The 26,333-nt window shown below is 43.2% G+C and overlaps 1 protein-coding gene across 5 annotated transcripts in view; it reads right to left on the reverse strand.

The window, feature by feature from the left end:
* tox2 (TOX high mobility group box family member 2) overlaps positions 1 to 26,333 on the reverse strand; it is a 118,977-nt gene that overhangs the window by 29,470 nt on the left and 63,174 nt on the right. For all 5 annotated transcript variants that reach the window (XM_064304087.1, XM_064304085.1, XM_064304084.1 and 2 more), the window contains one exon: positions 11,489 to 11,752. In XM_064304087.1, coding sequence (XP_064160157.1) covers positions 11,489 to 11,752 — 264 coding nt within the window. The remainder of the gene's footprint in view (positions 1 to 11,488; positions 11,753 to 26,333) is intronic.

Here is a 26,333-nt window from a genome sequence, read left to right on the forward strand (position 1 = left end):
AACGGAGCAGCTTGCTGGGAAAACTGTCGAGCGTAGTTTCGCCGCAGTTTTGTTGTTGTGTACAGCTCATGCACATACGGATGTTGATAGCAGTTTCCCCCTCAACCGACAACTCTGCCAACGCAAGAACATTCTTGCGGAGGCAACGCTGGCGACTGAACCCGGTTTGGCTGCGCGGCACGATCAGAAAGCTTGCCAAATTTTGTCTATCTGTTGTGGGAAATTACATTTCTCATCAACTGTCTTTTGTATATCATCGGTGGCTGTTGGACAGTCTGGACATTAGGAGCTTCTTTTTCTAGAGTCGCTGAGGGCGAAGCCTGACACCGACGGATCGAACCCGAGTTCTGGCAAAGCGGAGGAGACTTTTGTACAGAGGTGGACAATCCAGGTTCAGAAAGTAAAAGTTCATCCCAGGATTTTGTTCCAGTCACCTGGATTTGCTAATGAGCACCATTCTTCAGCAGGAGTACTAATACTGCTGAGTCAGGTGGAGAATACCTGGCAGGACTTTGATTCGACCCTGGAATGTCCACTGCTTTTGTAATAACTCAAGGGCAGAGATGCCGACTTTGCCGACGCGGGTCGTGTCCTATCAGAGAATAACCCAGAAGTTTGGAAACAATACACAACTGAACCAAATGCAGGTACATTAAGATCCTGTTTTGCGTACAGAACCGCTTGTGAATGCAAACATCCATGTTTTGGCTTCAGTTATGTTCAGAATGACCATAAACTGTAAGTAGAACTAATGTACACTTGGTTGTAGACATTGAATTTTTTTGAACAATTCTGAAAACATACTGCAGTGAAACTGGCTTAACAAAAGTTTCAGCCCCAAAGATGAGATCATGGGTTCACTCCCCGAACTCCAATATTTGACCGCGTTGCTTTTGGAATCCCCCCCCCCCCCCCCAAAAAAAAAAACCTGCCCTCGTTGTGAAATGTAGACTGCAGCCTCATTTCAATATTTAAACACACCTCCCCCTCCACCAGTATCCCTCCCCCCTCACCCCGCCGCCCCCTCCATGTTCCTCATTAGTGGCATTGTCAGGGAAGCTGTTCTTTCAAAGACCTACATCACACGCCACCTCACCTTTTGCCAAAGACGTGATCTGAGAGCTGTCTCATGGCATGCGTTTCAAAGTGCCTCAAAAAGACAATATAACCATGTACAGGTGTGGTGTGTGGCACAGGCAGTGAGACTGCGGCATCTGATGGGGGCATCGCTCTGTAATGGGGGGAGTGGGAGGAGTCTAGGCAAAAGCTGACTTAGTTACAATTGGCTGCTGGTCTACATCAGGGGGTACCCCCTAAATGACCACCCCCTGGACCATAAACTCTAAAACGGTTAATGTTGGAATCTTATACCAACACCCACTACAGACTACAATACAGTGTCCATTTCAGTCCATGAAAGCGAATGTACTATATGACCAAAAGTATCTGGACACCCCTTGTTCTGGAGCTGTTTTTCATGGTTTGGGCTAGGCCCCTTAGTACTAGTAAAAGCAAATATTAATGTTACAGCATACAATCACATTCTAGATGAGTCTGTGCTTCCAACTTTGTGCCAGCAGTTTGGGGAAGGACCTTTCCTGTTTCAGCATGACAATGCCCCTGGGCACTCAGCATGGTCCATATAGAAATGGTTTTGTAGAGAATGATGTGGAAGAACTTGACTGGCCTGCCCAGAGCCCTCACCGCTACCTCATCCCATGTCTTTGGAATCAATAGGAAAGCCTACTGCGTGCCAGTCCTAATCGCCCAATCAGTGCCCGACCTCACTAATGCTCTTCCGGCTGAATGGAAGCAAATCCCTGCCGCAATGCTCCAACATCTTGTATAAAGCCTTCCCACATACTTTTGGCCATGTAGGGTATGTAACACATTAGAATGATCATAATATTGATGCAATCAAATGACATGCTGGTGCTTTTTTTCTTTGTTAGTACACCAGGTTTATTGCATCTGAATGTGACAAGGGAAAATCTATTTTTGCTGAGGGGAACAAGGCCTCCCCCCTGCCAAATTGGGGGCCCGCCGGTCTACATCGTCCTTTATTCGGGACAACAGGACAGTAAAAAGCAGGACAGCAGGACATTCCCGGGCGGGGCACGTGTGCACTGAAATGGAGGAGATGCTGTACATCGCTGGGAAGTTGCCGTCGCTAGGCCACGCCCATTTCTCGGAACGGTGACGTGGCGGAGGGCGGGGGGACACCCCCCAAAAAACGGTCCACGCGCAGCCCTCGGTTGCGCGGGCGCGCGGTTCGGCGGATGCCGCGACAAGGAGCGGTCCGACACAGACGGGGTTTCATTGAGCGATAAGCCGCGGAAGCCCGCGGCTAAATGTAGCATAAAACCCTATATCCCTGTAACAGTGTCCCGGGGAACGGCGCATCTTATCTCCCGCAGCTGCGTCTCTTTATTTATCCTTATTTTTTTTAATAGTTTGGAGCTTACGCGTTAGAGAGAGTGAAATAAAGGCGGCCCTGGCTGGTGACGGGGCGTCCTGGAGGTGCACGGCTGACACGTAAGCCGTGTTTTGTTTGCCTCCGGCTCCTCGTTGGCACTCGTTAAAGCCAAACGGAGCGGCCGCACGCAACGATAAAGGGCTCTCAAACGATAAGCGCTACACGCAAAGACTCTGTCTTAAGCATCTGCAAGACCCACAGACAAATGCTCATTCATTCATTTATTCCATAAGTTGTTTTTTTTTGTTGTTTTTTTAAACCCAGAACCCCATGCATTCACCAGATACGTTTAGTTTTTTCCTGTAGCAAAACGACAGGCAAGTGTTTGACATGTGAAGGGGCGTCAGAGGATGCCGTTGAAAAAAAAAAAAAGAAAAACCTTATGACAAATGCGTTTAAAAAGATTTTAATATCTGGCCATAAAATTCTCTATTTTGAAACATGACAATAACACTGTCTGCTTTTATTTGTAATTCTGCACCACCTCAGAGCGTATATGATTAAAAAAGGAAATTAAATTCGTACCTTGCCCATTTATTAACTTAATCGTAAAGCTAATTGACTTTATTAAAAAATGAAGATGAATTCTGCGACAGAAACGCAAAGTCCTTTTGACATAATGAAATTGAAAATAGCCATTTCTTTAAAATATTTCTTAATATACAGCTACACAGTTTTTATATCACATTGTTGCTGGAAAAAGGCCCCCTTTTCCCTAGAGATAATAAAAGAATTGAATTTTTTCTTATCGGTCATCTATTTTTTTTTCCCAGAGAAAGCTATTACTTGCTGCCTGCGGTTGCTAGGCAACAGGAAATATTAATAGCAGCTTTTATTAGCCCGGCTTTACCAGAGGAGTACTAAAATGAGGAAGTGGAAAACATGAATGTGTTACATAAATCTTTAGACCTTTCAGGGTGTGCACAAGTCTCTGTTTGTGCGATGATTTATTGCGATGATGGTTCATTTATGAGAGAAGGGGGTGTGAAATAAGAAAAAGGAACATTACCCTGAAGGACTATTTGAAAATAAATAATTGCAAAGGTGAAAAGAAAGCTGTTTAAAAACCAGAGTTCTCTTTCACAGAAATTTTATTGGCCTATTACACACAGGGAAAAAAAAAGCTTTTCACATTTTCTCCCTGCTCTGGGAAAAGCAATATGAATAGATTCATTTCTTATGAAGCATTCCCTATAAAATGCTTTGCGTCGTGCTCTCCCATCAGCGACGGAGAAGCAATACAAACAAATACCCCTTCTGCCCGACGGCCATAGTCCCTAACTGGATTTTCACTAAAAAGGACCATTCAGAGGCCTGATATTACAGAGATCTGTTTTGCTTTCATCAAGCCCGTTTTTATTTTCACGAGTAATTTTGAATTCATAGCAAAATTTCAGTGTTACTGCAATAACTCTGCTATTTCGGCTAACTAGCTTTTGTATCGCCGCAGCCATAGGACTGTGTACTTCAGCCACTGGTTATAAATGTTCAGTTTCTGCATAACACTTGTCTTGCGATTGGTGTTGAGCAGGGCAATTAACCATGCTGCACAGTTTCTACATCTTAGAGAACAGCTAACTGTGATTTAGAAAGCAGAGGTAGCGACAGCACTCTTACCATGTTGAGGCGATTCCATGTTAAAGGGTCACATGATAATGGGATGAAAAAAAATGATGTGTGCAGTATTGGCCACAGTGCAGCTGTGAGAAGCATTTTCTTTACCTTAAGGGATGCCAGGTTTCATGTATGAATGATAGATCTCTTGATGTTTCTTCATTTTAACCTCTTCCCCTATTCGTTTGATTAAAATGTCTAAACTGGCAGGCCTACAAAACCGCAAAATAAAAACAGAGAAATCCTCGACAGCGCAGAGCCTATTAAAGGGTGAGTGGCTAAGAAGTTCAGTAGAACTAACCTTAGAACTTGAGCTTCCACTATCTTGGACAAGTGAAGAAGGAGGGCGTGATCTTTTGAGCCGAGCTAAGCAACTCCAGTTTTCCAGTTTGGTTGTTACTTTAATCACAGTGAGGACACAAGGCCCACCTGAAGCCAGCAGACAGGGAAGGCCTCGACGAGCGTTGGATTGACCAGGCCATGGCCATAGTTGCACTTTTACCATTTATGGAGGTGCGGTTCAGGGTTACAACTCCAGCCCTTCCAGATTCCAATCGGTTCAGTATTTACACTTTTAAAAAATATATATATTTTTACCACTTTTGTGAGTGTATCCTAGACCCCCCCCCCCCCTTTTAAAGATGCCCTCCACTCAAAGATGTCTGTTTTAATGGTTAACTCTTCTTGGAAGCATGACTTTCACTATACTGTGTACATAACTTCACATTCTTACATTGTAGATGGAGAGCTTCTGCGTCCCTGAAATCACAGTTAGAAATGTGCACATACGTGCAAAATATGTGACGTCACAAATGCGTCAAACCTATTATGGTCCATTATGCAAAAATATGCAAATTACGGGAGAGCAATGTGGTGAACGGAAACCTTAGTGCATAGAAAGCTCATTAGTTACATTGTTGTGACAGTGGGTGTGTTGAACATTGCAGACTGCGCAGTTTTAGGATGCAGTCCTGAGGTAGGAACTTTGTTCCACTCGTTACCAGAGGATCCCTGTCTAGAACAAAAATGGGTTGAATTTGTTTATAAAAATCACGTGGATTTACCTGAAAGCATTGAGAAAATCTTTTGTTTGTAGTGTACATTTTACAGACTACCGCTTCCAGAACCTTGTGCAGAAAAACTGATTTTGAATCTGGACGCCGTGTCTACGGTAACCCCGGGAACCACAGTGGCAGGCCGGATCAAATTGCACATTCATAGATTGTGGCATGCTCAATGAGGGTAAAGCTGCAGAGATGCTACTAAGCAAGGGCGTAGGTTTGCATATGGACGGTAGGGACATGTCCCTACCAATATTTTGGGAGGACAGAAATGTCCCTACCAATATTTGAGCGACTCGTTCGCATTATCTTTGGAGTGAAATCACATTGGATAATTCCGATCTTCCCTCTCAGAGGCTGTCTCCAAGACGACCAATTTAGGCATGCTAGCATTTGATTGGCTGAAAGGGAGGGGGCTATCTGAAGGCTCCCGTCATGTGCAAATATCATACCTACTCAGACACGGAGGAGGCGAGAGCTGACCAGTAAATAGTTCGCAAACGTTCGCCTTGTTCGCTGAATTTGAACGCACCTCTGTGTGCTGTTAACGGTAAGTTATCACTGTCAGTCCATGCCTCAAGCATGGGCGAAAATGTAGTCTTTCAGACGACTTAATCCCTTTCACCCATTGCCTGCACTGCACAGCACACAAAGTAATTTTTTCCATGCCAACACGTTTTGTACTTTGTAGATATCATGCCACCAAAAAAGCGTAAATAATAGGTAGCAAACTAACTAGCCAGTAGCCACGTTGATTTAAAATTGAAACCTGCTAGCTACCTAACGTCACTAGCCTTTCCATTGTGGAAAATAAGTAGCAAGCTAACCCTGGCTTCTATCATCTATAGGCTAGCAGTCAGGTTGCTAGCAGGAGTAAACATAAAATGGGTGGATATCTCAAATTATGAGTCTAGAAATCTTATAAAATTGTCACCATTAATGAATATTTTTGTATACAGGAAACACAGCAGCAGGCTAGAGAGGTAGAGCAGGCTGATGAGGAAACAGGTGCATCTTCAGAGTTTCAGGTGAGGTCATAATTATGAACTATAGTTTGGAATTATAGGGAGGCATTAGCATTAAATTTAGTTTTAGGATTTTTAGCAAATTGGTTTCATAAGATCCTATTCACTCAATATTTAAAGTTGCCCACAAAAATAAATGGGACCCCAAGTTTAACCATATGCTTGTATCAGTCTTATTCATAAATGCATCAAAGATATTTGCTAACAGTTTGTATCTGTTAATGACTGACGTAGGCATCTGTTTGGATTGTTTAAATAGACACCAAGACAACCTTCGTGAGAAAAACACAGAAAGCAGAAACAGAATAGAAAAGGAAATGAGGTAATATACTGAAACTGGCAGGCCTACCTAATATAAAAATGTTGATGTCTTTGATCTGTTATTGTGTATAGTTTGTATTTAAATGTAAATACAGATCTTAATGTAAATACAGAGCTTATATGTTAATAAACCATTTGGTTGTTAGCATTAAACAGTCCTCTTTTAATTTTTTTTTTGCAGTGGTCACACACCCTCCCTAGTCATTGATTTTGTATTAGACAGTATGTGATGTGTACAGCCCCTGGGGGAGGGGGGGGGTGGGGGGGGACCAAACCTACGCCCTTGCTACTAAGCCATTGTCAGTAGTTCATTGAACATTTTTGGTGAAAAAAAAACATATTAAACAAATCATTATTCAACATAAAATATTTTGTAAGGTTTTAAAATACATCTGGAGGGGTTCTTTACGGCCGCATGTAGAGAACCTGCAGGGATACCCCCACAGGCGGCTAACACCACGACGCTGTGGGAATTAAAAATGTTAATTACATTACGTTACAAGCGAAATGTGTATAATGAGAAAAAGCCATTTAGGCTTCATCTAATTCATCCTTAAGCACGCTCACAATCGTATCTGTGCAGTCAGACGACCTTAAGGCACTTGTTAGATATGATTTTAAGCGCGATAGCTGAGACTCGGCGATAAGATCGAAGCCGTTCGAGGGTTAAACGGCGGAGTGGTGTGGCCCTTAAGGGAAGTGCAAGGTCGACGCGTTCAGACGAGGCCCTCGCGGTGCCGCACGTCTCTCCCGCGTTCGGAACTGCGCATGCGACGCGTGAGGGGTAGCAGGGACGCGTCAGCTGCGTTTGCGCAGCGGCGGCGTCGTGTTCCAGGGGAACTGATATCCCGGCTCGCCGCAGTGAAATCGCGCACGCCTGTGTGCTAACATGCTACTAACACGCGCACAGACGCAGACTGAACTCACTGCGCTCATGGTCAGTGGAGTCCCCAAGCTGAAACTGCTCATTAGCGCCTGTTTTAGGAAGCAGTTATTCGGTTACTATTTAGGTAAGGGTTAAAACACTAATTGGGTTCTAACTTAGGAATATGAATGAGAAATCACATTGAGCGTTCTTAAATGGGGACAATATTGGCCTGGTTTTCAAAGTGCATTGCTATTTATGGGTAACAATGGAGTCGAAAATAGTGGTACTATTCTGGATTGGAAGTTCCAATTTAATCGAGTAAAGTGAATTGCAATAATGCTGAATGGTCAAATCTACAGCCAGGGAAAATTGTACGTATGTGAATGCCAGATTCGGCTCTCGACTAAACGCTTCAATCCTGCACAGTGCCTATAAATCGCTACGTATGGCTGACAAATGAACTTAATGGTGGAATAAAAATACAGTTAAAGAAGGAGAGTGTGGAAAAAAAAGGTCAAGCTTGATAATGTGTGTTACTATAGGTCAAGAACTCAACGCTGCTGCCCGAATCCGACCCTGCGCTTGGGGGAGTGCTCTTCGGGATTAATTTGAAACAACTGACCATAAAGCACATGTTCCTTCATCACACCGTCCAATAAAAATAAACAATGATTTTAGGGCCTTTTTCTGCCAGACAAAGCAGGCACTGACCATGGCCGCCAAATTTATCGCGTCACCCAATTCCTGTATTTACGCTACTCGTAACATATTCATTCCTTGGGTGGGGCAGGGGAGGGAGGGAGGGGGATACACGACGACTCACAAAAGGCTTGAGAAGCATCTACGATGGCGGCGAGCGACTTAACGTCGAAACCTTAACAAAGATTTATACGCGCCTAAGTCCCGCTCGTCCGACCCGTTCTACCTGAAGATGGAAACCGAAGGCCCTAATGCCTTCTCTGTCGTGACATTTATGATTTTAACGGGACGCGCGGAGGCTTGCAAACAGCATTAGCGGGAGCCCCGTTCGTCTGAAACGGCTTTCCGCACTACGCCGCGCTCGCCCCGAAAGAGACGCAAGCCACGGAAACAGTGAGCGTGACAGGCCTCTAATGGACTACAAACGGCCTTCTACACAATTAGGAAAATGCAGGCAATTATGTGTTTCTATCTAAATTAGTTGGTTGTCAGGGAACAAAAAATAAAATCCAATTTGCTATCCTGTGACCAAAGAAAGGCTTAGATTGTTTGGATTTATTTATTTATTTTTTTAGTATATTGTTGTTGTTTTCTCTGCTCTAATTTCCTGCCTTTTATTCGCCTTGTTATTTTGTTTATAGTATATATGCTCCTTGAAGCAGAGGAAAATGGAGGGGAAAATACTGCCACATCATGGCACAGAAATAATGTGCTGGTCCCGGGAGGGGGTTAGAAAACGGAGCATGAAAGCTTGCAGTGGGCCTGCGTTCGGGACGCAGAAGCGTCGTGGAAACGGAGCACCATGGAAACCTGCAGTCGCACGGACCCGAACGGCTGCGCTGATCGTCGCGCGCCCCGTCTCTGGTTGAAACGCTTTTCGCAACAGCGCCCCCCTCTGGTCTTCCTCTCCCCGCGGCCCACGCCTCTCGTTAGGCCCGGAGCTGTGGCCTGTGATTTAACTGCTGCCTCCTGTTTGTGATGAGCAAGGCCTGTTTCCCTAACGATCTGTTCTTATGATCTGGTCCTTTTAAAGGAAGTCTTCTGTGTTGGCCATACCTTTAATAATTAACTCTTCAGATTTAGGGGGAAATTCTATATAATAATAATAATAATAATAATAATAATTTTTAAAATGATAAAGACAACTGCAGTTCTTTCATTATTAATGAAGTGCTTGACATTTACATTAGATTGTAAGCACAGTATTATGTGTTTTTAATACGGACTCAAACTGCATATTGATTGCTTTGAAATATGACTGCAGCCAGAATATTCGAAATGGCATTAAAATATCACCTAAATAATATGTTTGCTGTTATTTCTTCATGGAACGCTTGAATTAAGACGTTTTGTGTCCTCTTACTCTCTTTCTTTTTCAAAAGACAGAATCCAATCACAGCACAGAAACAGGTCCCATGTCTCCGCTTTAGTCCTGACAGCATTTTCAAAAGGGCCTGGATTTGAACTCGTGGGTCACATGGCCGTCGCACCGTCGCCTGAATAAAAATGTCCCGGTTTGCATTCACGGAGCTCGCCGCGGTAGCGCCAGCGCACGTACGTAAAAGTTTCCCCGCAAAACGGACCGTTAACCCCTGACCTATGCGGGGAGTTTTTCGTCTAATTAAGGTTTTTCCTTTTTTTCTGACTCAGGATCCAGCCAGCTCTGTTCGGTTGCCAGCTCATGAAACAAATCTCCCCGATCAAACCAGATCTTATTGCAACCCTAGACTGGCATAATACCTCATTCCCCCGCCTGTCAGGGGGAGAATGCCTGCTGGAGGACAGATGAAGTCTAATGGATTTTTTCCATTTGAAAATTTCATGTACTCTCTTTTTTTCCACCACAACCCCCCACCTCTCTCTCTTTCTCTCTCTCCCCTCCCCCCTCCCTCTCCCCCCCTATCTCTTCTCCTCTCACAAACATGTGCTCTCAAATCTGAATATATGCCCTGACCTGCATATGCTATAGTAGGCACACAGCATTTGTGGAATATATTTTTAGCCGCATGTCTCGCTCGCTTTACAAAAACAAACAAATTCCAATAACGAGCGTCGTGTGCCGCCATCTTCAGGAACAAATCCGACTGCCAATTAAAACGACTTTCTGTTGCCATAGTTTGATTTTTTTTTGTGTCTCCACAGTATCAAAATATTTGCTTCACAGATGCTGAATTCATTATTTAGAGCTTTGGTTTATTGTATTTTTTTTTTTTTGAAGATGATTTCTCCCAACAAAGACAGCAGGGATTTTTTCATTTGAATGCATCTCTGCATTCTTCTGTCAGTACGCCGTTGCATTTCGGTGTATAAGTGATTCCATGTGCAGACGGGCTGAGAAATAAGCAGCACATAAAAGCGATCTAGAAATATCTAAACAAGGTGCAGACAAAATGTCTTCAAAAAGGCTAAATAAATATACGCTGATTTTTTGAACACGTAGCTACAACCGAATATTCCTGTTTATGTCATGCTACATTATTATCTGTAGCTTGCTGGAACACATCTATACTGTATATTTGCAAAGTGCTAACATTGTAGTTAACTATAAGCATTGTGTGCATTCAATGTAAATATTATATATGAAGGTAAAAAATATTGTTTAATAAAGTAATCTTGACATCGATTTTAAGCATGATTATTGCTAAAGCAAGCCAGATTAATGCTTAAACAATGTATTTGTATGAAGAAATTGAATCAAGCAACATCAACTGTTAAACTGAATATATGTAAGCTATTTCTGAAGCTGTACTGCATGTAGTACCATGGCCTACTGTTTGTGTTGCACAAACCAATATAGGTCAGGCATTGGATACTCAGGTAGCATTTTGGTATCCCCAAGGAACTAAACCACAGCCATGCACTGTGAGGATACAATTGAAATAAAAACAATATAAAATATAAAAAAACAGCTATATTATATTAAAAAAACTTTCTTTCTGGCTTTGATGCACTTGCTCTCAAAAATCATTGAACTGTGTGTGCAGATTTCTCAGTGAAAGTTGACCAAAAATGAACCAATCTGACGATTCACACAACACAATACTTTGTGTGTGTGTGTGTATATATACGAAAGATAGCTTTAACCAAATGGGATCCGTGACACACAGAATCACAGGATGCTACGGCACACTGAGCTTCCTTCGCCTGATAGGTCTCCTGGCCTGCCAATCAGGGCCTGGCCGGCTCCGCCCTCCTGAGCTTCCGATGCTCTCAAGAACATCTCTTAAAAATCTGACCTGACCGGTGAGCCTCATTTCCGTTCTGATATTACCCCTGCCCCCCCCCCCCACCCCACTGCCCCCGAGAAACGTGTAATTGACCAAAAAACAAAATACCCAAAAAGCAAGCGTGTCCCTGACCTCCGTCTGATGACCCCGAGCAGTGCATTATGGGAGAAAGCGAGGAGAGCCCCTCGGTTACTTACGGAGGGCATTTGGCCGGCCAGCAGGTGTCCGTCCTGCACCAGCATGTTGGACATCATGATGGCGGGCAGCTCCGGGTACGAGTAGGGGTTGATCAGGCCGTTGTGGGGCAGGGAGTGGCAGAGGTAGCCCGTCTCGGGGTCCATCAGGTGCAGCAGGGAGGGGTCCGGGTGGTTGGGGGGCGTGATGGGGGGGATCTCGTAGTCCTCGTCGCCTGCACCGCCGCCGCCGCCGCCGCTGTTACCCCCGCCCTGACCGGAGTAGCTCTGAGAAGAACAGAACGAGCGCTGGTCACCCCACAATACCGAAGAGGAAGATCGGCGATTACAAAGGGTGGCTAACTATTAAGTGCTAACATTCAAGAGAACCTCCTTAGGCTGGTGTGAGTAGGCCTGAACCTTACGCTACCAAATAAATAAATAAATAAATGAATGAATGAATGAAGAAAAATAAATACTCTGTGCAATTACATTCATAAAAATATGTACTAGCGGAGGAAATACACGCTAGCGCTTACGGCTAAGGCTAAATTAGTAATATCTTCAGTATGAATGCACTCCCACTGCTGTTTGGAGTCTCTTGGCATCCATAGCATGATAGTAGCGACCTGCCAATGACTCGGGCAGCTCCCCGCCCATGCCTGCTCTGGGGGTCCCGCCTTTCGAACACTCCGTCGCCGGGAGACCTCGGCTAGTTGCCGGTCGGCACGTGCCGCACCCTCCCGGGGGAGTCTCGGCGGTGACGAGAGAGCTACCATAAAGAAAGCAGGCAATTAACTCGCCCCCAACCCAAATCCTGTTTGCGGCGAGGATAAAAATCTGCACTCCACCTCCCCGCATAAATGATTTATGATTTATTATACCTTAGGCAAAGTCACTCATTCACGTACATGAAAATGTGGCTCCGCCCACTCCAAAGAGGGGCATCATGGGAAAGGAACACAAAAGGCAAATGAAACGTGCTCCCCAAAAATAAAATTATCCATGCAGAACCCCCAACCCATCATGGCACTGAAAATGCAAGAATATTGCATATATGTTTTTGCATTTTTAAAATGTTTAACAATAAAAGGTTTTTTTCTTATAATCTGCCACTACCCACATGCAGAGGTGGGTAAAGAAATATGTTCTTGCACTCCAAAAATGCACACCAGGAGCATTCAATGGGGAATGAAAAGCAATTTTGTCAGAGGCAATCTGACTTCACTCCGTTCATAATGACTGAGTCGAATTAATCATCACAAATAATATTCCGGTGTCAGCCATTCAAGAGGTTTTTAATAGAATTTTCATGATTCATGTCTCGCGGTATATATCAAACAGTCAGTTCTGCAACATTTCAGAAATCAATTCAAAATCATCTTCGTGTAGGCTGTCATCTTCTCCAGCAGAACAGCCATTTATCTTGCAAACAAATACTTTTAGCAAATAAACGGCAAGAAAAAAAGAAAACAAATGTCTCATAGGGTCGGCCATTTTCTTCCTCCTTCACGGACTGTAAAATACCTCAATTTCTGCATGATCAAAATACAGCACATTTTTCCCCACACCGTTCATTTAAGCACTTCTATATTGTGTGTGTAGTGAACGCTAACTTTTGCTCATTTAAATTTTATCTCTCAGAACATTTATTTTTAAGTTTTTGAAATCTATCCCTTTCATATAGTGGATTACATTAAGGAATGATGATAGCATCGGATAATACAGTTAAGCATTGGAAGTTTTAAACACAACACATGCATTCTAAAGACTAGTGGACATAAAATTTTAGTTTCAAGACGAACACCGTTTTAACCAGCAATTCTGCCCCCCCTCGCTGTCCCTAATGTGAAACTTGATGGACTCCATGATTTATTTTGTCCCTACATTGTTCGAAACCGAACAGATTAATTTTCTCGATTGTCCTTTGAAGACAGATGTTTTTGTGAACCTTCAAGGATACTGTTATTGTTTTGGGTAGTGGACGAGAAAACGAACATTTCCTGAGATTCAATTTCCCTCATAATTGTTGGAAGGAAACCAAATTGTCTGTTGTAAACACTGAAAGCATTGTGTGAAATGACTGGTTGTCGGCGTCCTCTGGGAATTCCACTTTTCCGTAATGTTTTACAATTCAATTGTGTTATTAGGTACAGTTTTTTTCCAGTCCTGCGCTGGGGCTGGTGCTTCGTCAGGACTTGTGTCTGTGGGTCATTTTGACATTTACATGTTTGGAGAACACAGGACTCTTTCCACTGTTCTCGGCCCTCATACTCTACATAATAGCCATTTCACAATCACATTGTACTCATGATTTGTTACCTCTTCATACAATGGAAAATGCTTCTCACAGTGAATGGATGCACACACAACAGTAGACAGCACAATAATTATTTGGTTGTACTGTGCCCTTAAATTCTAAAAAAAACCTTATGACAGGATTCTTTGTTATTACACAATGCCAATTCAGTACAGCTGCCTAATATTTTCATGTAATATTATATTTAATTAACTTGAATGGATGCATTCTGCAATAATTCTTTTGCAACATGTGATTACGATAGACAATGAAAAAGAACAGCAACAACAAAAAAAAAAAAAAATAGCTCATTTAATAGAATTTATATTGAAATAGTCTGTCCTTGATTTTCAATACGCAGGGAGCAACTTGACAATTTCTCAGAAGTTACAGCACATTGCATTCGTGCCAGGCCGGATGCCCTTGATGATAAAATGTAAATCTCAAGGACCCGGCAAGTTGCATCTTTTCAAAATAAATAAATAATTCATATGCTTCTATTCAGAGTGTGATTGCATGCATACAAAGGATCAAAACTGAATGTTTCCTCACCCCCTGTTTTAAAACAAAAACCTAACAATTCCGACTGTTTCTAATCAATCATCTGACCGGCCTGTAAAAGCACTGGCTTTGCAATGAATCCTCTCTTGCTTGCTTTTGCGAGAGCGTGGCAAGGATAAACAGCGCTTTTAGTTTTTAAAATTAATATTTAAATAGTCTCCATTTAAGTTTGAGGTCCATCGTTTGTGAACTGTTATTACTGTTACAATTACAATTGCTGCTGATGCTATCATGACTTATAATACTATGTTTACTGATATAGTATTTCTACTGCTTGTACAACTATACAGATTTTTTTTTTTTTGTAGAATTAATTTTTCATGGTTTCAGATACTGTGTCTAATACAGAGACTGGGAAGGCCACAGCATGCGAATAGCATCAGTGAATAACATCAGTGCTCTGCAATGCACTGTTACTGCACATGCCCGGTGGCCCGGAGAATTGTCATCTTCAAAGATGTCCTTCTCTGCAGGAAAGAAACGTTGTAGCATAGTTAATTTGATCACTCGCTACCGTTACCGATTAACATTAGCTTTTGTGTCTGCTCTCTTTCAGATCACTCCCTGCAGGTTACGTATCTTACTTTGTTATGGCTCTAGTGTACCTTAAACGACCAAGAATAGCTCTCAAAAAATGGCATTCAAAGAATGTTGAAAACTACTAAACACGTTCATAATGTTTTGGTGAAAAGCAAAATAATCCTGTGAATGCTAGTTGAATGAATATTTACAGTAATAGCAGCTTTTAGAAATTAATATTTGGCTACGAATTTACCTGGCTAACAGGGGGAAAAAACCACTACCTTTACACCTCTCTGTTTATTAATAAACCTCAGGTATGCTAGGGCAGTATACACATCTTCAAAGGCACCTTTAGTTAATACTAACTATCAACATGTATTTTACACTAAGCTTCCCACCTAAACTCTGTTGCTGGCAGTTGAAAAACAGTTGAAAAAATCTTCTTCAATGTCTATATGTACAGATTATTCCTGGATCACTTTGCTATGCAACTGTTCTGTTTTTATACAGTTTAATATAATATGTAAACAAGATGCTTATTAATTTTCAGTCTTTACTTGCAAAAAGATGTTTTTCAGTCTGAAATCTTAACAGCCTTGCTTGGATTCATACTGTATCTCATTTTGAGATCAGTCATTTTAATGACTCATATTAATGGTTTTGTGTGAAAGCACAATCTCTTTCATTTCAGTTTTCTGTTAAAAAACCCTACTGTCGTTCATGACATATTTAATCCTGGTGTAATATCTTAGAGGCTAGTTGAATTGTGTGTGTGCATGCGCATGTGCATGTGCACGTGTGTGTGTGCGCATATATATTTGTGTGTGTGTGTGTTTGTGTCTGTGCGCTTGTGTATGAGTGTGTGTGTGTGTGTGCATGTGCATGTGTGTGTGTGCGTGCGGGCTTGTGTGTGTGTGTCTATGTGTGTGTGTGTGAGCATGTGTGCGTGTGCAATATCCCAGCTGTTCCTGTGATGATGATCATCTGTTAACCAGTGAGCAGGTCCTTTTAATTTAGTAGTGTTTCCTCCAGAGAGAAAACCCTTAGAGATTAACAGATAGTAGTATGGGTGGCCTTTTGTGAATGACTCAGAAAAAGGGCTTAAAATTCAAACCGGCACATCTCGCGTCTACCATTAAATAACTACAACATTATGCATTCTGTAAGACAAAAGCTCACTGGAACATCTAGAAATGTCAACTGACAGATGCTAATGAATTAACATGTAATTAACTCTCCTGAACAAACAAGCCGAATAAGGAAAAAGAGGGAAAAAAAAAAAAAAACAGAAGGCAGCCTCAAAACATAAACATAAAAGACTCCTCTCACGCCCATGAACTAGGGGAAAAAAGTCACTTCCAGCGCTTCCGAAATAGCGTTTCTCAGCGTAGATGGGCACGTTTCACATTACTCAAGCCCCTGAATGAAAACAAGTTTCAAATTCACCCACTCACTGGCCTTTCTCTGAAATGTCACATTCCAGTGGATCCCATTTGGTGCCTTAAGACACAAACCCCACTTTGGTCCAGCCCTGATGCTCTCCAGACCTGAAGGAGGAGACTCTACACAAATCTCTGTATGTCTGAACATGAGCAAAGCACTCGTTCCCGTTGATGTTTTGCTCAAAATGAACATGCTATGTAATGGACATAAGTGCTTAGCATAAAATGTTTGGTTGACTGTTTCTTTTTGTAGAAGCCATAATGTGAAATAGCATTTTCCCAACTTTGGATATGCATGATATGCAGAAAAACGGCCCTATGTTATTGTAAATTATTTAAATCGCTCCGCTCAGATGTTCATTACTGCTATACCACTGAACTGAATCAACATCTTTTCCCTTACAAATAATATTGGTAAGGTTATTTCAGTGCAAACACATTTCAGTAAATTTGGTCAGTTATTAACACAAAAGTTAATGACTGAATCTGTTTGAATCAATTTAAGAACAAATGGTAATTGAATCCCGGAGCGCAAAATCTTACTTGACATCTTCCTGATATCTGACATGCAATCTGACCTAAAACAGGAGGCTCACATTTAAACAACAACAAAAAAAAGCATGAATATTTTTTTCCTTTAAGGAATTCCTCAGGGAGCCCAAATTGCACGACGGCAATCCGATAATCCATTTTATTTGTACATTTCTGTTTTCTTTGGGATTTAACTTTATAAGCGGTAAATTGGAAAACAAATGATCTAGATCGCATTGTACCCCCTCCTCTGTCTCCCCATTAAAGCAATGGGAAGGGAGTGCATTGTGATGCGCAGTAATTGAACCACGATAGTGCATCAGCAGGGTTCGCTGGAGAAAATAATGCATGGTTGCATTAAAATAGATTGAATCTCCCTACGTATCGGACCAGATGTCTGCACTTCCATTATATTACAATCAGCAATAACCTCAGATTCAGCGCAGCAAAAATGCAATGCCTCACTGGAACAGAAGCAATTAGATAACTCGCGTAAACTTCGGAGACTCAAACCCTTGCCACCGGAGGGGTCTGAAGGAAAGCACCGATTGGTCCACGTAAGTCACCTTAAAAGGCCGCATGAAATGTTCCAGCTCCCTTTTTCAGAATTGGCAGTTTGACATCACACTTCCTGTACCTGCCAGTAATGAAATGCACAGCCGCGCAACTAACACCGAGACGGTTCCTCAGCACCGCTCACAGCTCACTGAGGGTTCTGGCCGTGTCTCGGCTCTGTTTGAAGCAAAACCCTTTCAGAACCGGAAGGAACCCACAGGGATTAAAAATCCCGCCATTCGGCGAGAGAGCTGAGGTGGGGCTGGGGGAGAGAATTTGGCTTCCCCAGATGATGACAAATTTGTTCCCCGCTAATACGCACTTATCTGAGGATCTGAGGTGCCCCGACAGATTTTATGATTTATGCTGGCACGCCTCGGCCTGAGAACAGCGTCCGACCCGCTTATCTGCCATCTCCACACAACGTGCGCTCAAGAGCCAGTTTATCTAACAAGACTTTGGGGCGCTTCATCCGTTTTCATTTGCCTGCCGTTTCCCACCGAGGACATTACCCTTCATAAATTATCCCGCGGACCCTACACTGCCCACCCCATGTTGACTTTGAAGGGTGTGGGGGGATGGCATGGAGGGGCGGGGTTTGGGGGGGTTGAGGTTGTGCCTGGGGGCTACTACTGGCTCCTCGGACACAATCTTTACTTCCCCACGTCAGGTGGCAAGCAGGGTGTTGGACGACACCCTCTCTGGAGGCGGAGCCGTCTCATGCCTTGTGACTGGGCGTGGAGCCATCCAGGCACATTCACAGAACTACTCAAACAACTTAAACACTTTCACCAAAGGTGTCACTTTTTATTTTCTTATAGCTAAAGTAGGATTTAGGAAACTGCCCTTAAATGTGTTATAACGGCAAAAGCACAAACCAGGAACAGAGTTACGGAACATTATCAAAATTTTAAAAAAAGGCCAACGTAAAACAAAACAGCTCTTGTGTGTGGTTGGACATTGCCATTATGAAGGTAGTAAACAAATGTCTGCAAAATTCAGACAGGCACTTTTCTGGGTTTTGCTTTACACATTATTCCGGGTTCCATTTCAGCAATATGTGCTTATATTTAAGACAAACAGCAACAGATACTTTCATGCAAGCTGAACGGCAACATGTACTTCTATTTATGACCAATGGCAACATACATTTCATCATGTGGGCCGTGTGCATATTTTCTTTCAGGAATTGTAGCCCTGGCCACAAAGCTCAGTTTAATTAACATTACAGGGTGCCTCTGAAACCGTTCTTTTTAGGGCACCATCGTGTCAGAAGAAAGGCCCTCTCTGGAACAGCACTGACAGCGATATCGTTTTGCTGACACTCTATACCTCGTTCATCAGCTTCATCTGACCAAACAAGGTAACTCCATTATTTATTTAATACTCCGCTACTATTTTCACGTTTGGGAAATATGAAACCAGCGTACCTCGCCGCGTACCGTCAGCACAAAGCAAAGCGAAGTCTGCAGCCCTGGTAATAAGCAACACGGGAGAGGAAACTTCCAGAGCTTGTACCTACGGTTTGCACAGCCCAAAATGCCTAACATTCATTTAAAGCAATGACTCAGCAGGCTGCGCGGTGGCTAAACCGCTCAGCCCTGAAACACAGTGCAGACCTAATGCCTGTTTATGCCAGAAAAAAAACATTTAGCATTATCTTTTTATTAGCACGTTTTTTTTTCCTTACCACGCACCAGTACAGAGATCCATAGCAGTACTTCATAAACAGATCATTAACCTTAGTCCGTTATTACCACAGAACCCAGCAAGCACAGGGGGGCCTTAAGACTCGGTTGACCGAGGACAAGGGAAGCACTGTTTTGAACATTATATTAATAAAAGTAATTAGGGGGAAAAAAACAGCAGCCTTTCTGGAAACTGTAACAAGCCCAAAGAGAATCTGCAGATTGCTTCCTCCAGAAACTTCCATTTGTGCCGTCTCACACATACTCTCTCACTCGCTCACCCAACCTCTGTATAACCTACACCGCACATTGCACTCTTCCGCAAGGTCACAGGGTCACCTTCATTTGATCAGATGTCAGCTCAGATTAAAATCAGGCCTTCTGCGAGACGTCATATTTCATTACGCTTTTGACTCATTTCGAGGGTCAGGGGGGTCACCCTGATTTGATTGGATGACAGAAATGATATAATTTGTGTTTAACCCTGGGCAGTATGAGTTCTGAGTGGCGTACTAATGCATTTTGCAAAGAGAGAGGGAGAGAGAGAGAGAGAGAGAGCGAGGGAGCAGGAGAGAGGAAGAGAGAGAGAGAGCGAGAGAGAGAGAGAGAGAGAGGGAGAGCTGCCCTGAGTGACTAATTTGAAATGGCACACTGCAGAACCGCAGAAGCCTACCATTGCACATCACGGAGGCTAAGATGGGGATTTATCAAATGATAAATAAGACCTACGGTCTCTCTCCTCAGTATAATGACACTTTGATTTGACTTAAAGAGGATGTTTGCCGCAGCACAACTGCCTGCGCTAACAGGTCATTATTGCTGCACGCTGAAGTGGAACAAAACTCTGTTCGGAATGTCGAGAAAGGACAGAACATATGGGGAAAGGGGACAGAATTAATGAACAGACCTCTGGGTAATGTGGTTTTTTTAATTAATCTTAAAGTTCGTCTCGAAAAGGGAGAATGATGTAAACAGAGTGCGAATCAATTAAAAAAAACTAAACGATCGCCGGTTTCGGTAAACAGCGCTCAGAGATGTTGCATAATGGTTAATAATATCTCATTTACTTCTCTGAGACTGGCTGGCTTCCTGTGCATGTCCGGTACTATTGTTGTGTAGTGAACACAGTACACAACGACTGGATTCTTTCCATACTTCATGTTGCGCCATTCGCTAACTGAGCACAGAGAGAGAGAGAGAGAGAGAGAGAGAGAGAGTGTGTGTCTGTGTGTGTGTGCCTGTGTTGGCAATACTTGAATATGTCCATTCTTATCTAATTACACTGAGGCCCATCTGCTTGTAAATCTGCAATGGTAGCCTAGCAATTCCTACATCAGGCTGTCTTGAACAGGACATAATTGTGTTACAAATAATCATTCATACAACATGATACACGCTGTGTACTATTGCAGGGGCTGTTTCCACATTTCAGGAGGAAAGTATAATTGGACCTATTGCCTGCCATTAAGTGACCTATATATGACTACTCTATAGGATCCTTCAAACACGGTGCAGTCATGCAATTTCCAACAATCTAGTCGGATGCTTTTATACAGAGGTCACCTATTTTCTTCAAGGGAGGAATCTCAGAACTTAATGCGTTTGTGTGCTGTTGGCTACTCTGGGATATATACAGCTCTTTCTGGACGCATCACTTCCTGCTTCGCGGGCGGCGTAATTGCGAGCCGATAAAATGAAACGGAGATAGTCATCCTCTGTGACTGTTTACCTTCCCCATTCTTGATTCGCACATCATTGTTTTTTTGAATCCAAGGTTAAAACGGCTAAAAAGCAGCCATTTGTGGACACGAACCCATTCTACACAGCGCACTGTTTTCTAGACGTATTTTAAAACGACAAAGGACCGAAGATGTTCTATATCAGTTTCAGGAGTTGTTAAAACAACAACGCGAATGTGAAAATGCAGGCCTTTTCTATACAAACGGGCATTATGCAGAGATTCTTAGGAACCTACTGTCACCAGTAAATAACTACACTAATCACTGCTGGGGCAGGAGGGGACAATTGTGCGTGTGTCACTGCGTGGTATCACTGTGTTCTTAAGCGCTCTCGGGTCTTGCACTGCACTCAATGTGCCTGTGTGTTGTGCCCTCACACAGATGGCGGGGACGGGTCAAATAACATCTGGGGTCTGCCCCCCCTCCCCCTGATATCGCCGTTACATGTGACTCTCCTTGTGTTCTGACAATAATGAGCTTCAGCTCTGACCAGCTTTCAAAATCACTGTGTGCTACGCCGGGCGCTTTTCACTTTAGCCACTGTCGGACGCACGCTCAGCAAAAAAGACAAAAACTTCTAGTACTTACGACCAATGCAGGAATCATGCGCTTAATTGCAGGTTTATCCAAGGTAACGTGGCCAGTGAAATAGCAAAATTCATTAAGGCATACCTCCACTATGACAGAAGCGTGTTGATTATGACTAGACATAAGGTACGAGTTCAAATATTGATAAACGGCCACATCTGTGACCAGTCAGTCTAGCCATTTAAGGTGCAAGATCACAAATATATGATTAGAATGTTCTTAACAGAACATTCTAATGCTGATGTAACAATCGCGACTGGTGATTGAAAGAGATGGAGTTCTAGAACACTGACCTAGAATTTTTAAAAACAACATTTCAAAAAACCTACTCTTCAAATGGCTAGTGAGTGAAAAATAAACCCACAGCCCCTCTGAATCTCTCCTTTCAATAACTGCATGATAAGAGGAACTGAAATGGACAAACATGGTCAAAAGACAAGGCATATACACAGCCTAGCATTAATGCTATAAACTTGTCAGGAAGGTATTCAAAACAGCAGGCTCAATAATTGAAGAAAGAAAAAAAACATTCAACAATAACAGAGCCAGCCTCATTGTGTTTGAGTTCTGCTATTGCCACAAACATGCATGCCCCTGGGTTTTTTGCCAGTGCTTTGTCAGCAATTAGCTATGGAAATATTTTGGAAGCCTGGTCTTTGTTTTTGCTTCACAAAAGACAGAGAGAGAGAGCGAGAGAGAGAGCAAGAGAGAGAGCGAGTGAGAGAGATAGCATGTGTGTGTGTGTGTGTGTGTGTGTGTGTGTCAGGGAGAGGGAGAGCTGGAGCGAGAGGGAGAACGAGAGAGGAAAATGACATGGAATCTGTCTGCCATTCTTTCAGATGAGGCACAATCTAAACAGTGGGAGGAAGTTCTAAATCACGTCTGCGAATTTGGTTGTAATTCAAAACAGCAGGAAAGGGAGTAAAACAAGAGCCCCTGAACGGCGGGAGTTTATGAATGCCACTTCCAGTCTTTAATCAGCGAAATGATCCAATGATTTCAGTCCCAATCAACGCATTTCCTGTCAGTCACACTAGACTTAACACGGCCAGAAGGATCCTCGTTTTAGCCATCCTAAGGAGAGAAGACAGAAGAGGGGAACGCAAGAAAGAGGGAGCTGGGTGCCATGAGCATATTTAGCCGGGGGAATTTAGTTTCCAAAATAAAACGTGTGAAGCAATGCTCGAAATATGGTCACAAGTGTAAAATATTTCTGTCGCTTTTGAAAATGCTTCTCCGCTTGACTGTTGGGGATCAATCTTAGGGAGAAAGGCTTTAATTAAAACTGCTGGATTGGGTATGGAACTTACCTTCAGCTTTTTGCCTATTCTAATCCTGGATGTTTTACCTCACTGAACATCAAAGCAATAATTTCCTTCAGGCAAATGGACCTTTTTTGGGTGCAATTATTTTACCTTTACCTCATAATGTGGCATTTCCAGTTGTGGTTCTCGAACCACCGCCGTGCCACGTGCACCCGGGCAGCTATGCCCCTGAAGCATGTGCGCTCTTCGAATGTGCTCGATCATGGACCAGTGACTATTTTCCACATTGTCAGTCACGTAGTGCCACAGAAGAGTTGTAATTCATTGGAGGAGGGGCATGTCCATCAATAATGGTGGGATAGTTCTGCTTCCTTAGGGGAGCTAATACAGAGGAGACCTGAGGAACTCTGGCCCTAGCTTAAATTCACCCTGTCCTTGGTTATGTTCTGTCACCGTAGACTACTGGTCATAGTCAGCTTATAGCATATCCAAGGCTCAGGCTAGCAATGTTATAGAAAGGCTATAGGACGCACATTTGCCAAATGAACCATTCCACGGAGCAATGTAAGTGTGTATCGCTGGGAATCCAAAGGCTGCAGCACAGCAATACATCATAAAGGCCTAAATCTCTTATTGGATTGACTGATGACATACCAAATGAATTCTAAAAAAAACTAGAAGCAACGAGAAAAACCGGAGCCTCCGTCTCAAATAAATGGAAAAGAAGCCAATGAAACAAATGAAAAAAAGTGCAACCACGTTAAACAGAGAGTCAGATTTCAGATTTGTGAGGCAAACTGTGAAACCAGGAAGGGAAGTTAAGGAGGGAAGATGCTAGCTTGTGTGCCTCCAAGTGCTGAGCTGAATGCCTCACTTTCTGGAGCAGTGTGTAGAAACCGAGAAAACGACTCAATTTATCATTCAGCTTCTGAACAGACCGACAGCTGCCAACTGGAAAGGCTTTGCCCTACTCTTGGTTCCAGCCAAGTGCTGGCCACACTGTACATGCATATTTAATCAGGGCCTTCACTTAGCACTGAGAGGCTACAACAGCAACAATCAATGAAACGTGTTACTGTAATTGCAAAAAACCATCATCTCTGACCATACCACTGCCAAAACCCTTAACAGTTAGTCAATTAGGAGAATTATTCTAGTTACTCATATGACACCATACATTTTCCCAAACTGTACTCAGCTGAATTATCAATCATTTGAAAAATGGACAGATCAACAAATGAATAAAAAGGCTCTTCAGTCCTATTTAGTAAAAATCTACCAGTAAATAAGCATCAGGTTTCTCGTGTCACTTTCAGCTAGCTTGGGCTGGACGTGTGATTCCAGGGCATGGTGGTAGCCATCGGAGCGGTTGGGACATTAAAAGCGGATCGCTCGCGGGTCACCGCAGTCTCGGGGGGCTGATGGTGTCGCAGGAACCCTTGTGCTTTAAGGTTGACAGAGGTGAGCCTGTTTAAACGGCAGTTTCTCCTGTTTGCCAGCGGTGTACAATGGCGGACATCTCCCAGGAGGCCTGCGGTGGCAGCCCTGGCAGCCTCTGTTGCTATGGCGACCCCCAGTCACCCCACTACAGGAAGCAGGCCTCGTTCAGGTCAAGCCAAGGCAAGCCCTGCAGTCTAAATGGCAGCACGCTAATGAGGTCATCATCAGACGACCCTAACTGACTGTGTCTATCCACAACATGAGCTGCAGCTCTTCAGATGTTGAAAGCCATAGCCAGCACAAGCAGATAATTGTACACTGTATGAAAAACTGAGTTTCTGGAAAATATCCGACCTGTTAAATCTCAGTGAAATTTGGGGTGTGTCAGTCGTGAATGGCAGTTTCTCCGTGTCAACACGTGTATTTACACTGTCCCGGGCCTTGTCTGTGATCAGAGATTTCTGGACTCGGATATTCCCTATTGATTTGTGGACTCCATGGACTGCCATTGTGTGTGGGGGAGAACTCCAGAAAGTTTTCACAGTTTCTGGGGGGGGCGGAAAAAACATCCTAAATTCAATCGCAGTTAGTCAAAATATCAGATCCAGTGCAGATTTCCATTCGAGTTATAAGCAATGTAAGCATATTTATAACAAGAAAAAACTTCGTTGGGAGGAAGCCTTCATTTTTGTAAACCGGCCAGTCGTTTTAGTTTTCAGTCCACCCCCCACCCCCCCATCTCACAAATGCAGTGTGAACACTCCCCTTGAGTGTACACGTCAGGACCGTTTGCGGTGCACCCTGAAATGTTTGAGCCGTGGTGTGGTTGCGGTAGTGGAGTTTGAACTTGGCCGGGGAGTAGAGAAAAGGGGAGGCAGCTGTCAAACTGAGGGGGAGACCAAAAGTAAACGGCAAAGTTTTTCTCTCCTCCCCTGGGGAGATTCTGTCCACAAGTGCAATTTCGTTGAGGGCCGCCACATCTGCTCCTGTCAGGATATACGCAGGATTACTCACTTACAGGATAGCTGGGAGACGGCTATGACCATTACTAATACAGCCTGGAATTCCACAATAATTGTCATAATTATTCATTTATTTATTTACTTTCGCGGGCACCTTATGCCCAGAGTGACTCGGGTGACTGACGTTGTACTTCTGGCATTATTTTTACAGCTGGACGTTTCACAGAAGCGACTCTGGTTATAAGCGTCGAAGAAAGACAAGGCAGCGGCAGCGTTTCGCTGGGGGATTTGCATTTGAAACCTTCTGGCTGCGAGCCCGGGTTCCCTAACCGCTAATCCCTGTTGCTACCACCCGTCATCCCTGGCCTGAGGGGGCTCAGCTTGCCATTAGGCTTTTGGCTGTACCTTGATTTCTTTCCCCCTTGTTTTCCACCACAAATTGGAATCTCCAATCAGAACTGCAGACCCATTCCATTGCTGAAACGTGCTCTGGGGATTTTGGAGGACAGGGTCCTCAGGCTTCCTGGGACTACCTTTGCCAGTTGCGCCCCCACGGGTGCCCCTCACTGAGTACGACCCCTGTACTGACCTTTGTTTTTAAGTTTTTATTTTGTACGTACAGTATAAGAATACTGACAAAGACAAGTCATAAAGCTTATAACCCACATCGTCCTCCGAGCTGGCCCATGGCCTTTAGTATGCTTCTGCTTCTTTCTTAATATCACAGAGTCTTGACCTCCTGCAATAATTGCTGGCTGGCCTGATATGAATGTTTCAATAAAATCCCTTTTAAAGGAAATTAAAGAATGCAAAATCAAAAGGCTTGTGCTACGTGTCAAACCAGAACATGTCAGGAATCTTCAAATCTTTAAGAACAACTTTTTGTATTTGTGTCAAGGTGATTGCATTTGTGGCACTTTAGTTTATATTCATAATTTAGGTAAAAAAATAATCTTATTACTGTGAATGGTACAAGTGTCTTGCTTCATTTAAGCCATTTGCCATGTCTCTGTGATGCTCAGATCTGGAGTTATAAAGCCTTAAATAGAACACCCCCTAAATGGGTGAGGATTGGCCAGATTTGGCATCTGTGCAAAGGGGTTAATGGCTACTTGCAATCACACCACCAATGTTTTTAAGCTTCACAAGATTTGATTCCATGCACGGTATAAACGTGCATCATAAGAAAGTTCTTTCTTTGGGGTAAGGTAATGCATATATTTCCGGCGGTTAAAAGGACATAATTTTCCATTAACATCTTGGTCTCTGCTGCTAGT

Source organism: Anguilla rostrata, chromosome 13, assembly GCF_018555375.3.
Source record: "Anguilla rostrata isolate EN2019 chromosome 13, ASM1855537v3, whole genome shotgun sequence".
NCBI lineage: Eukaryota > Metazoa > Chordata > Actinopteri > Anguilliformes > Anguillidae > Anguilla > Anguilla rostrata.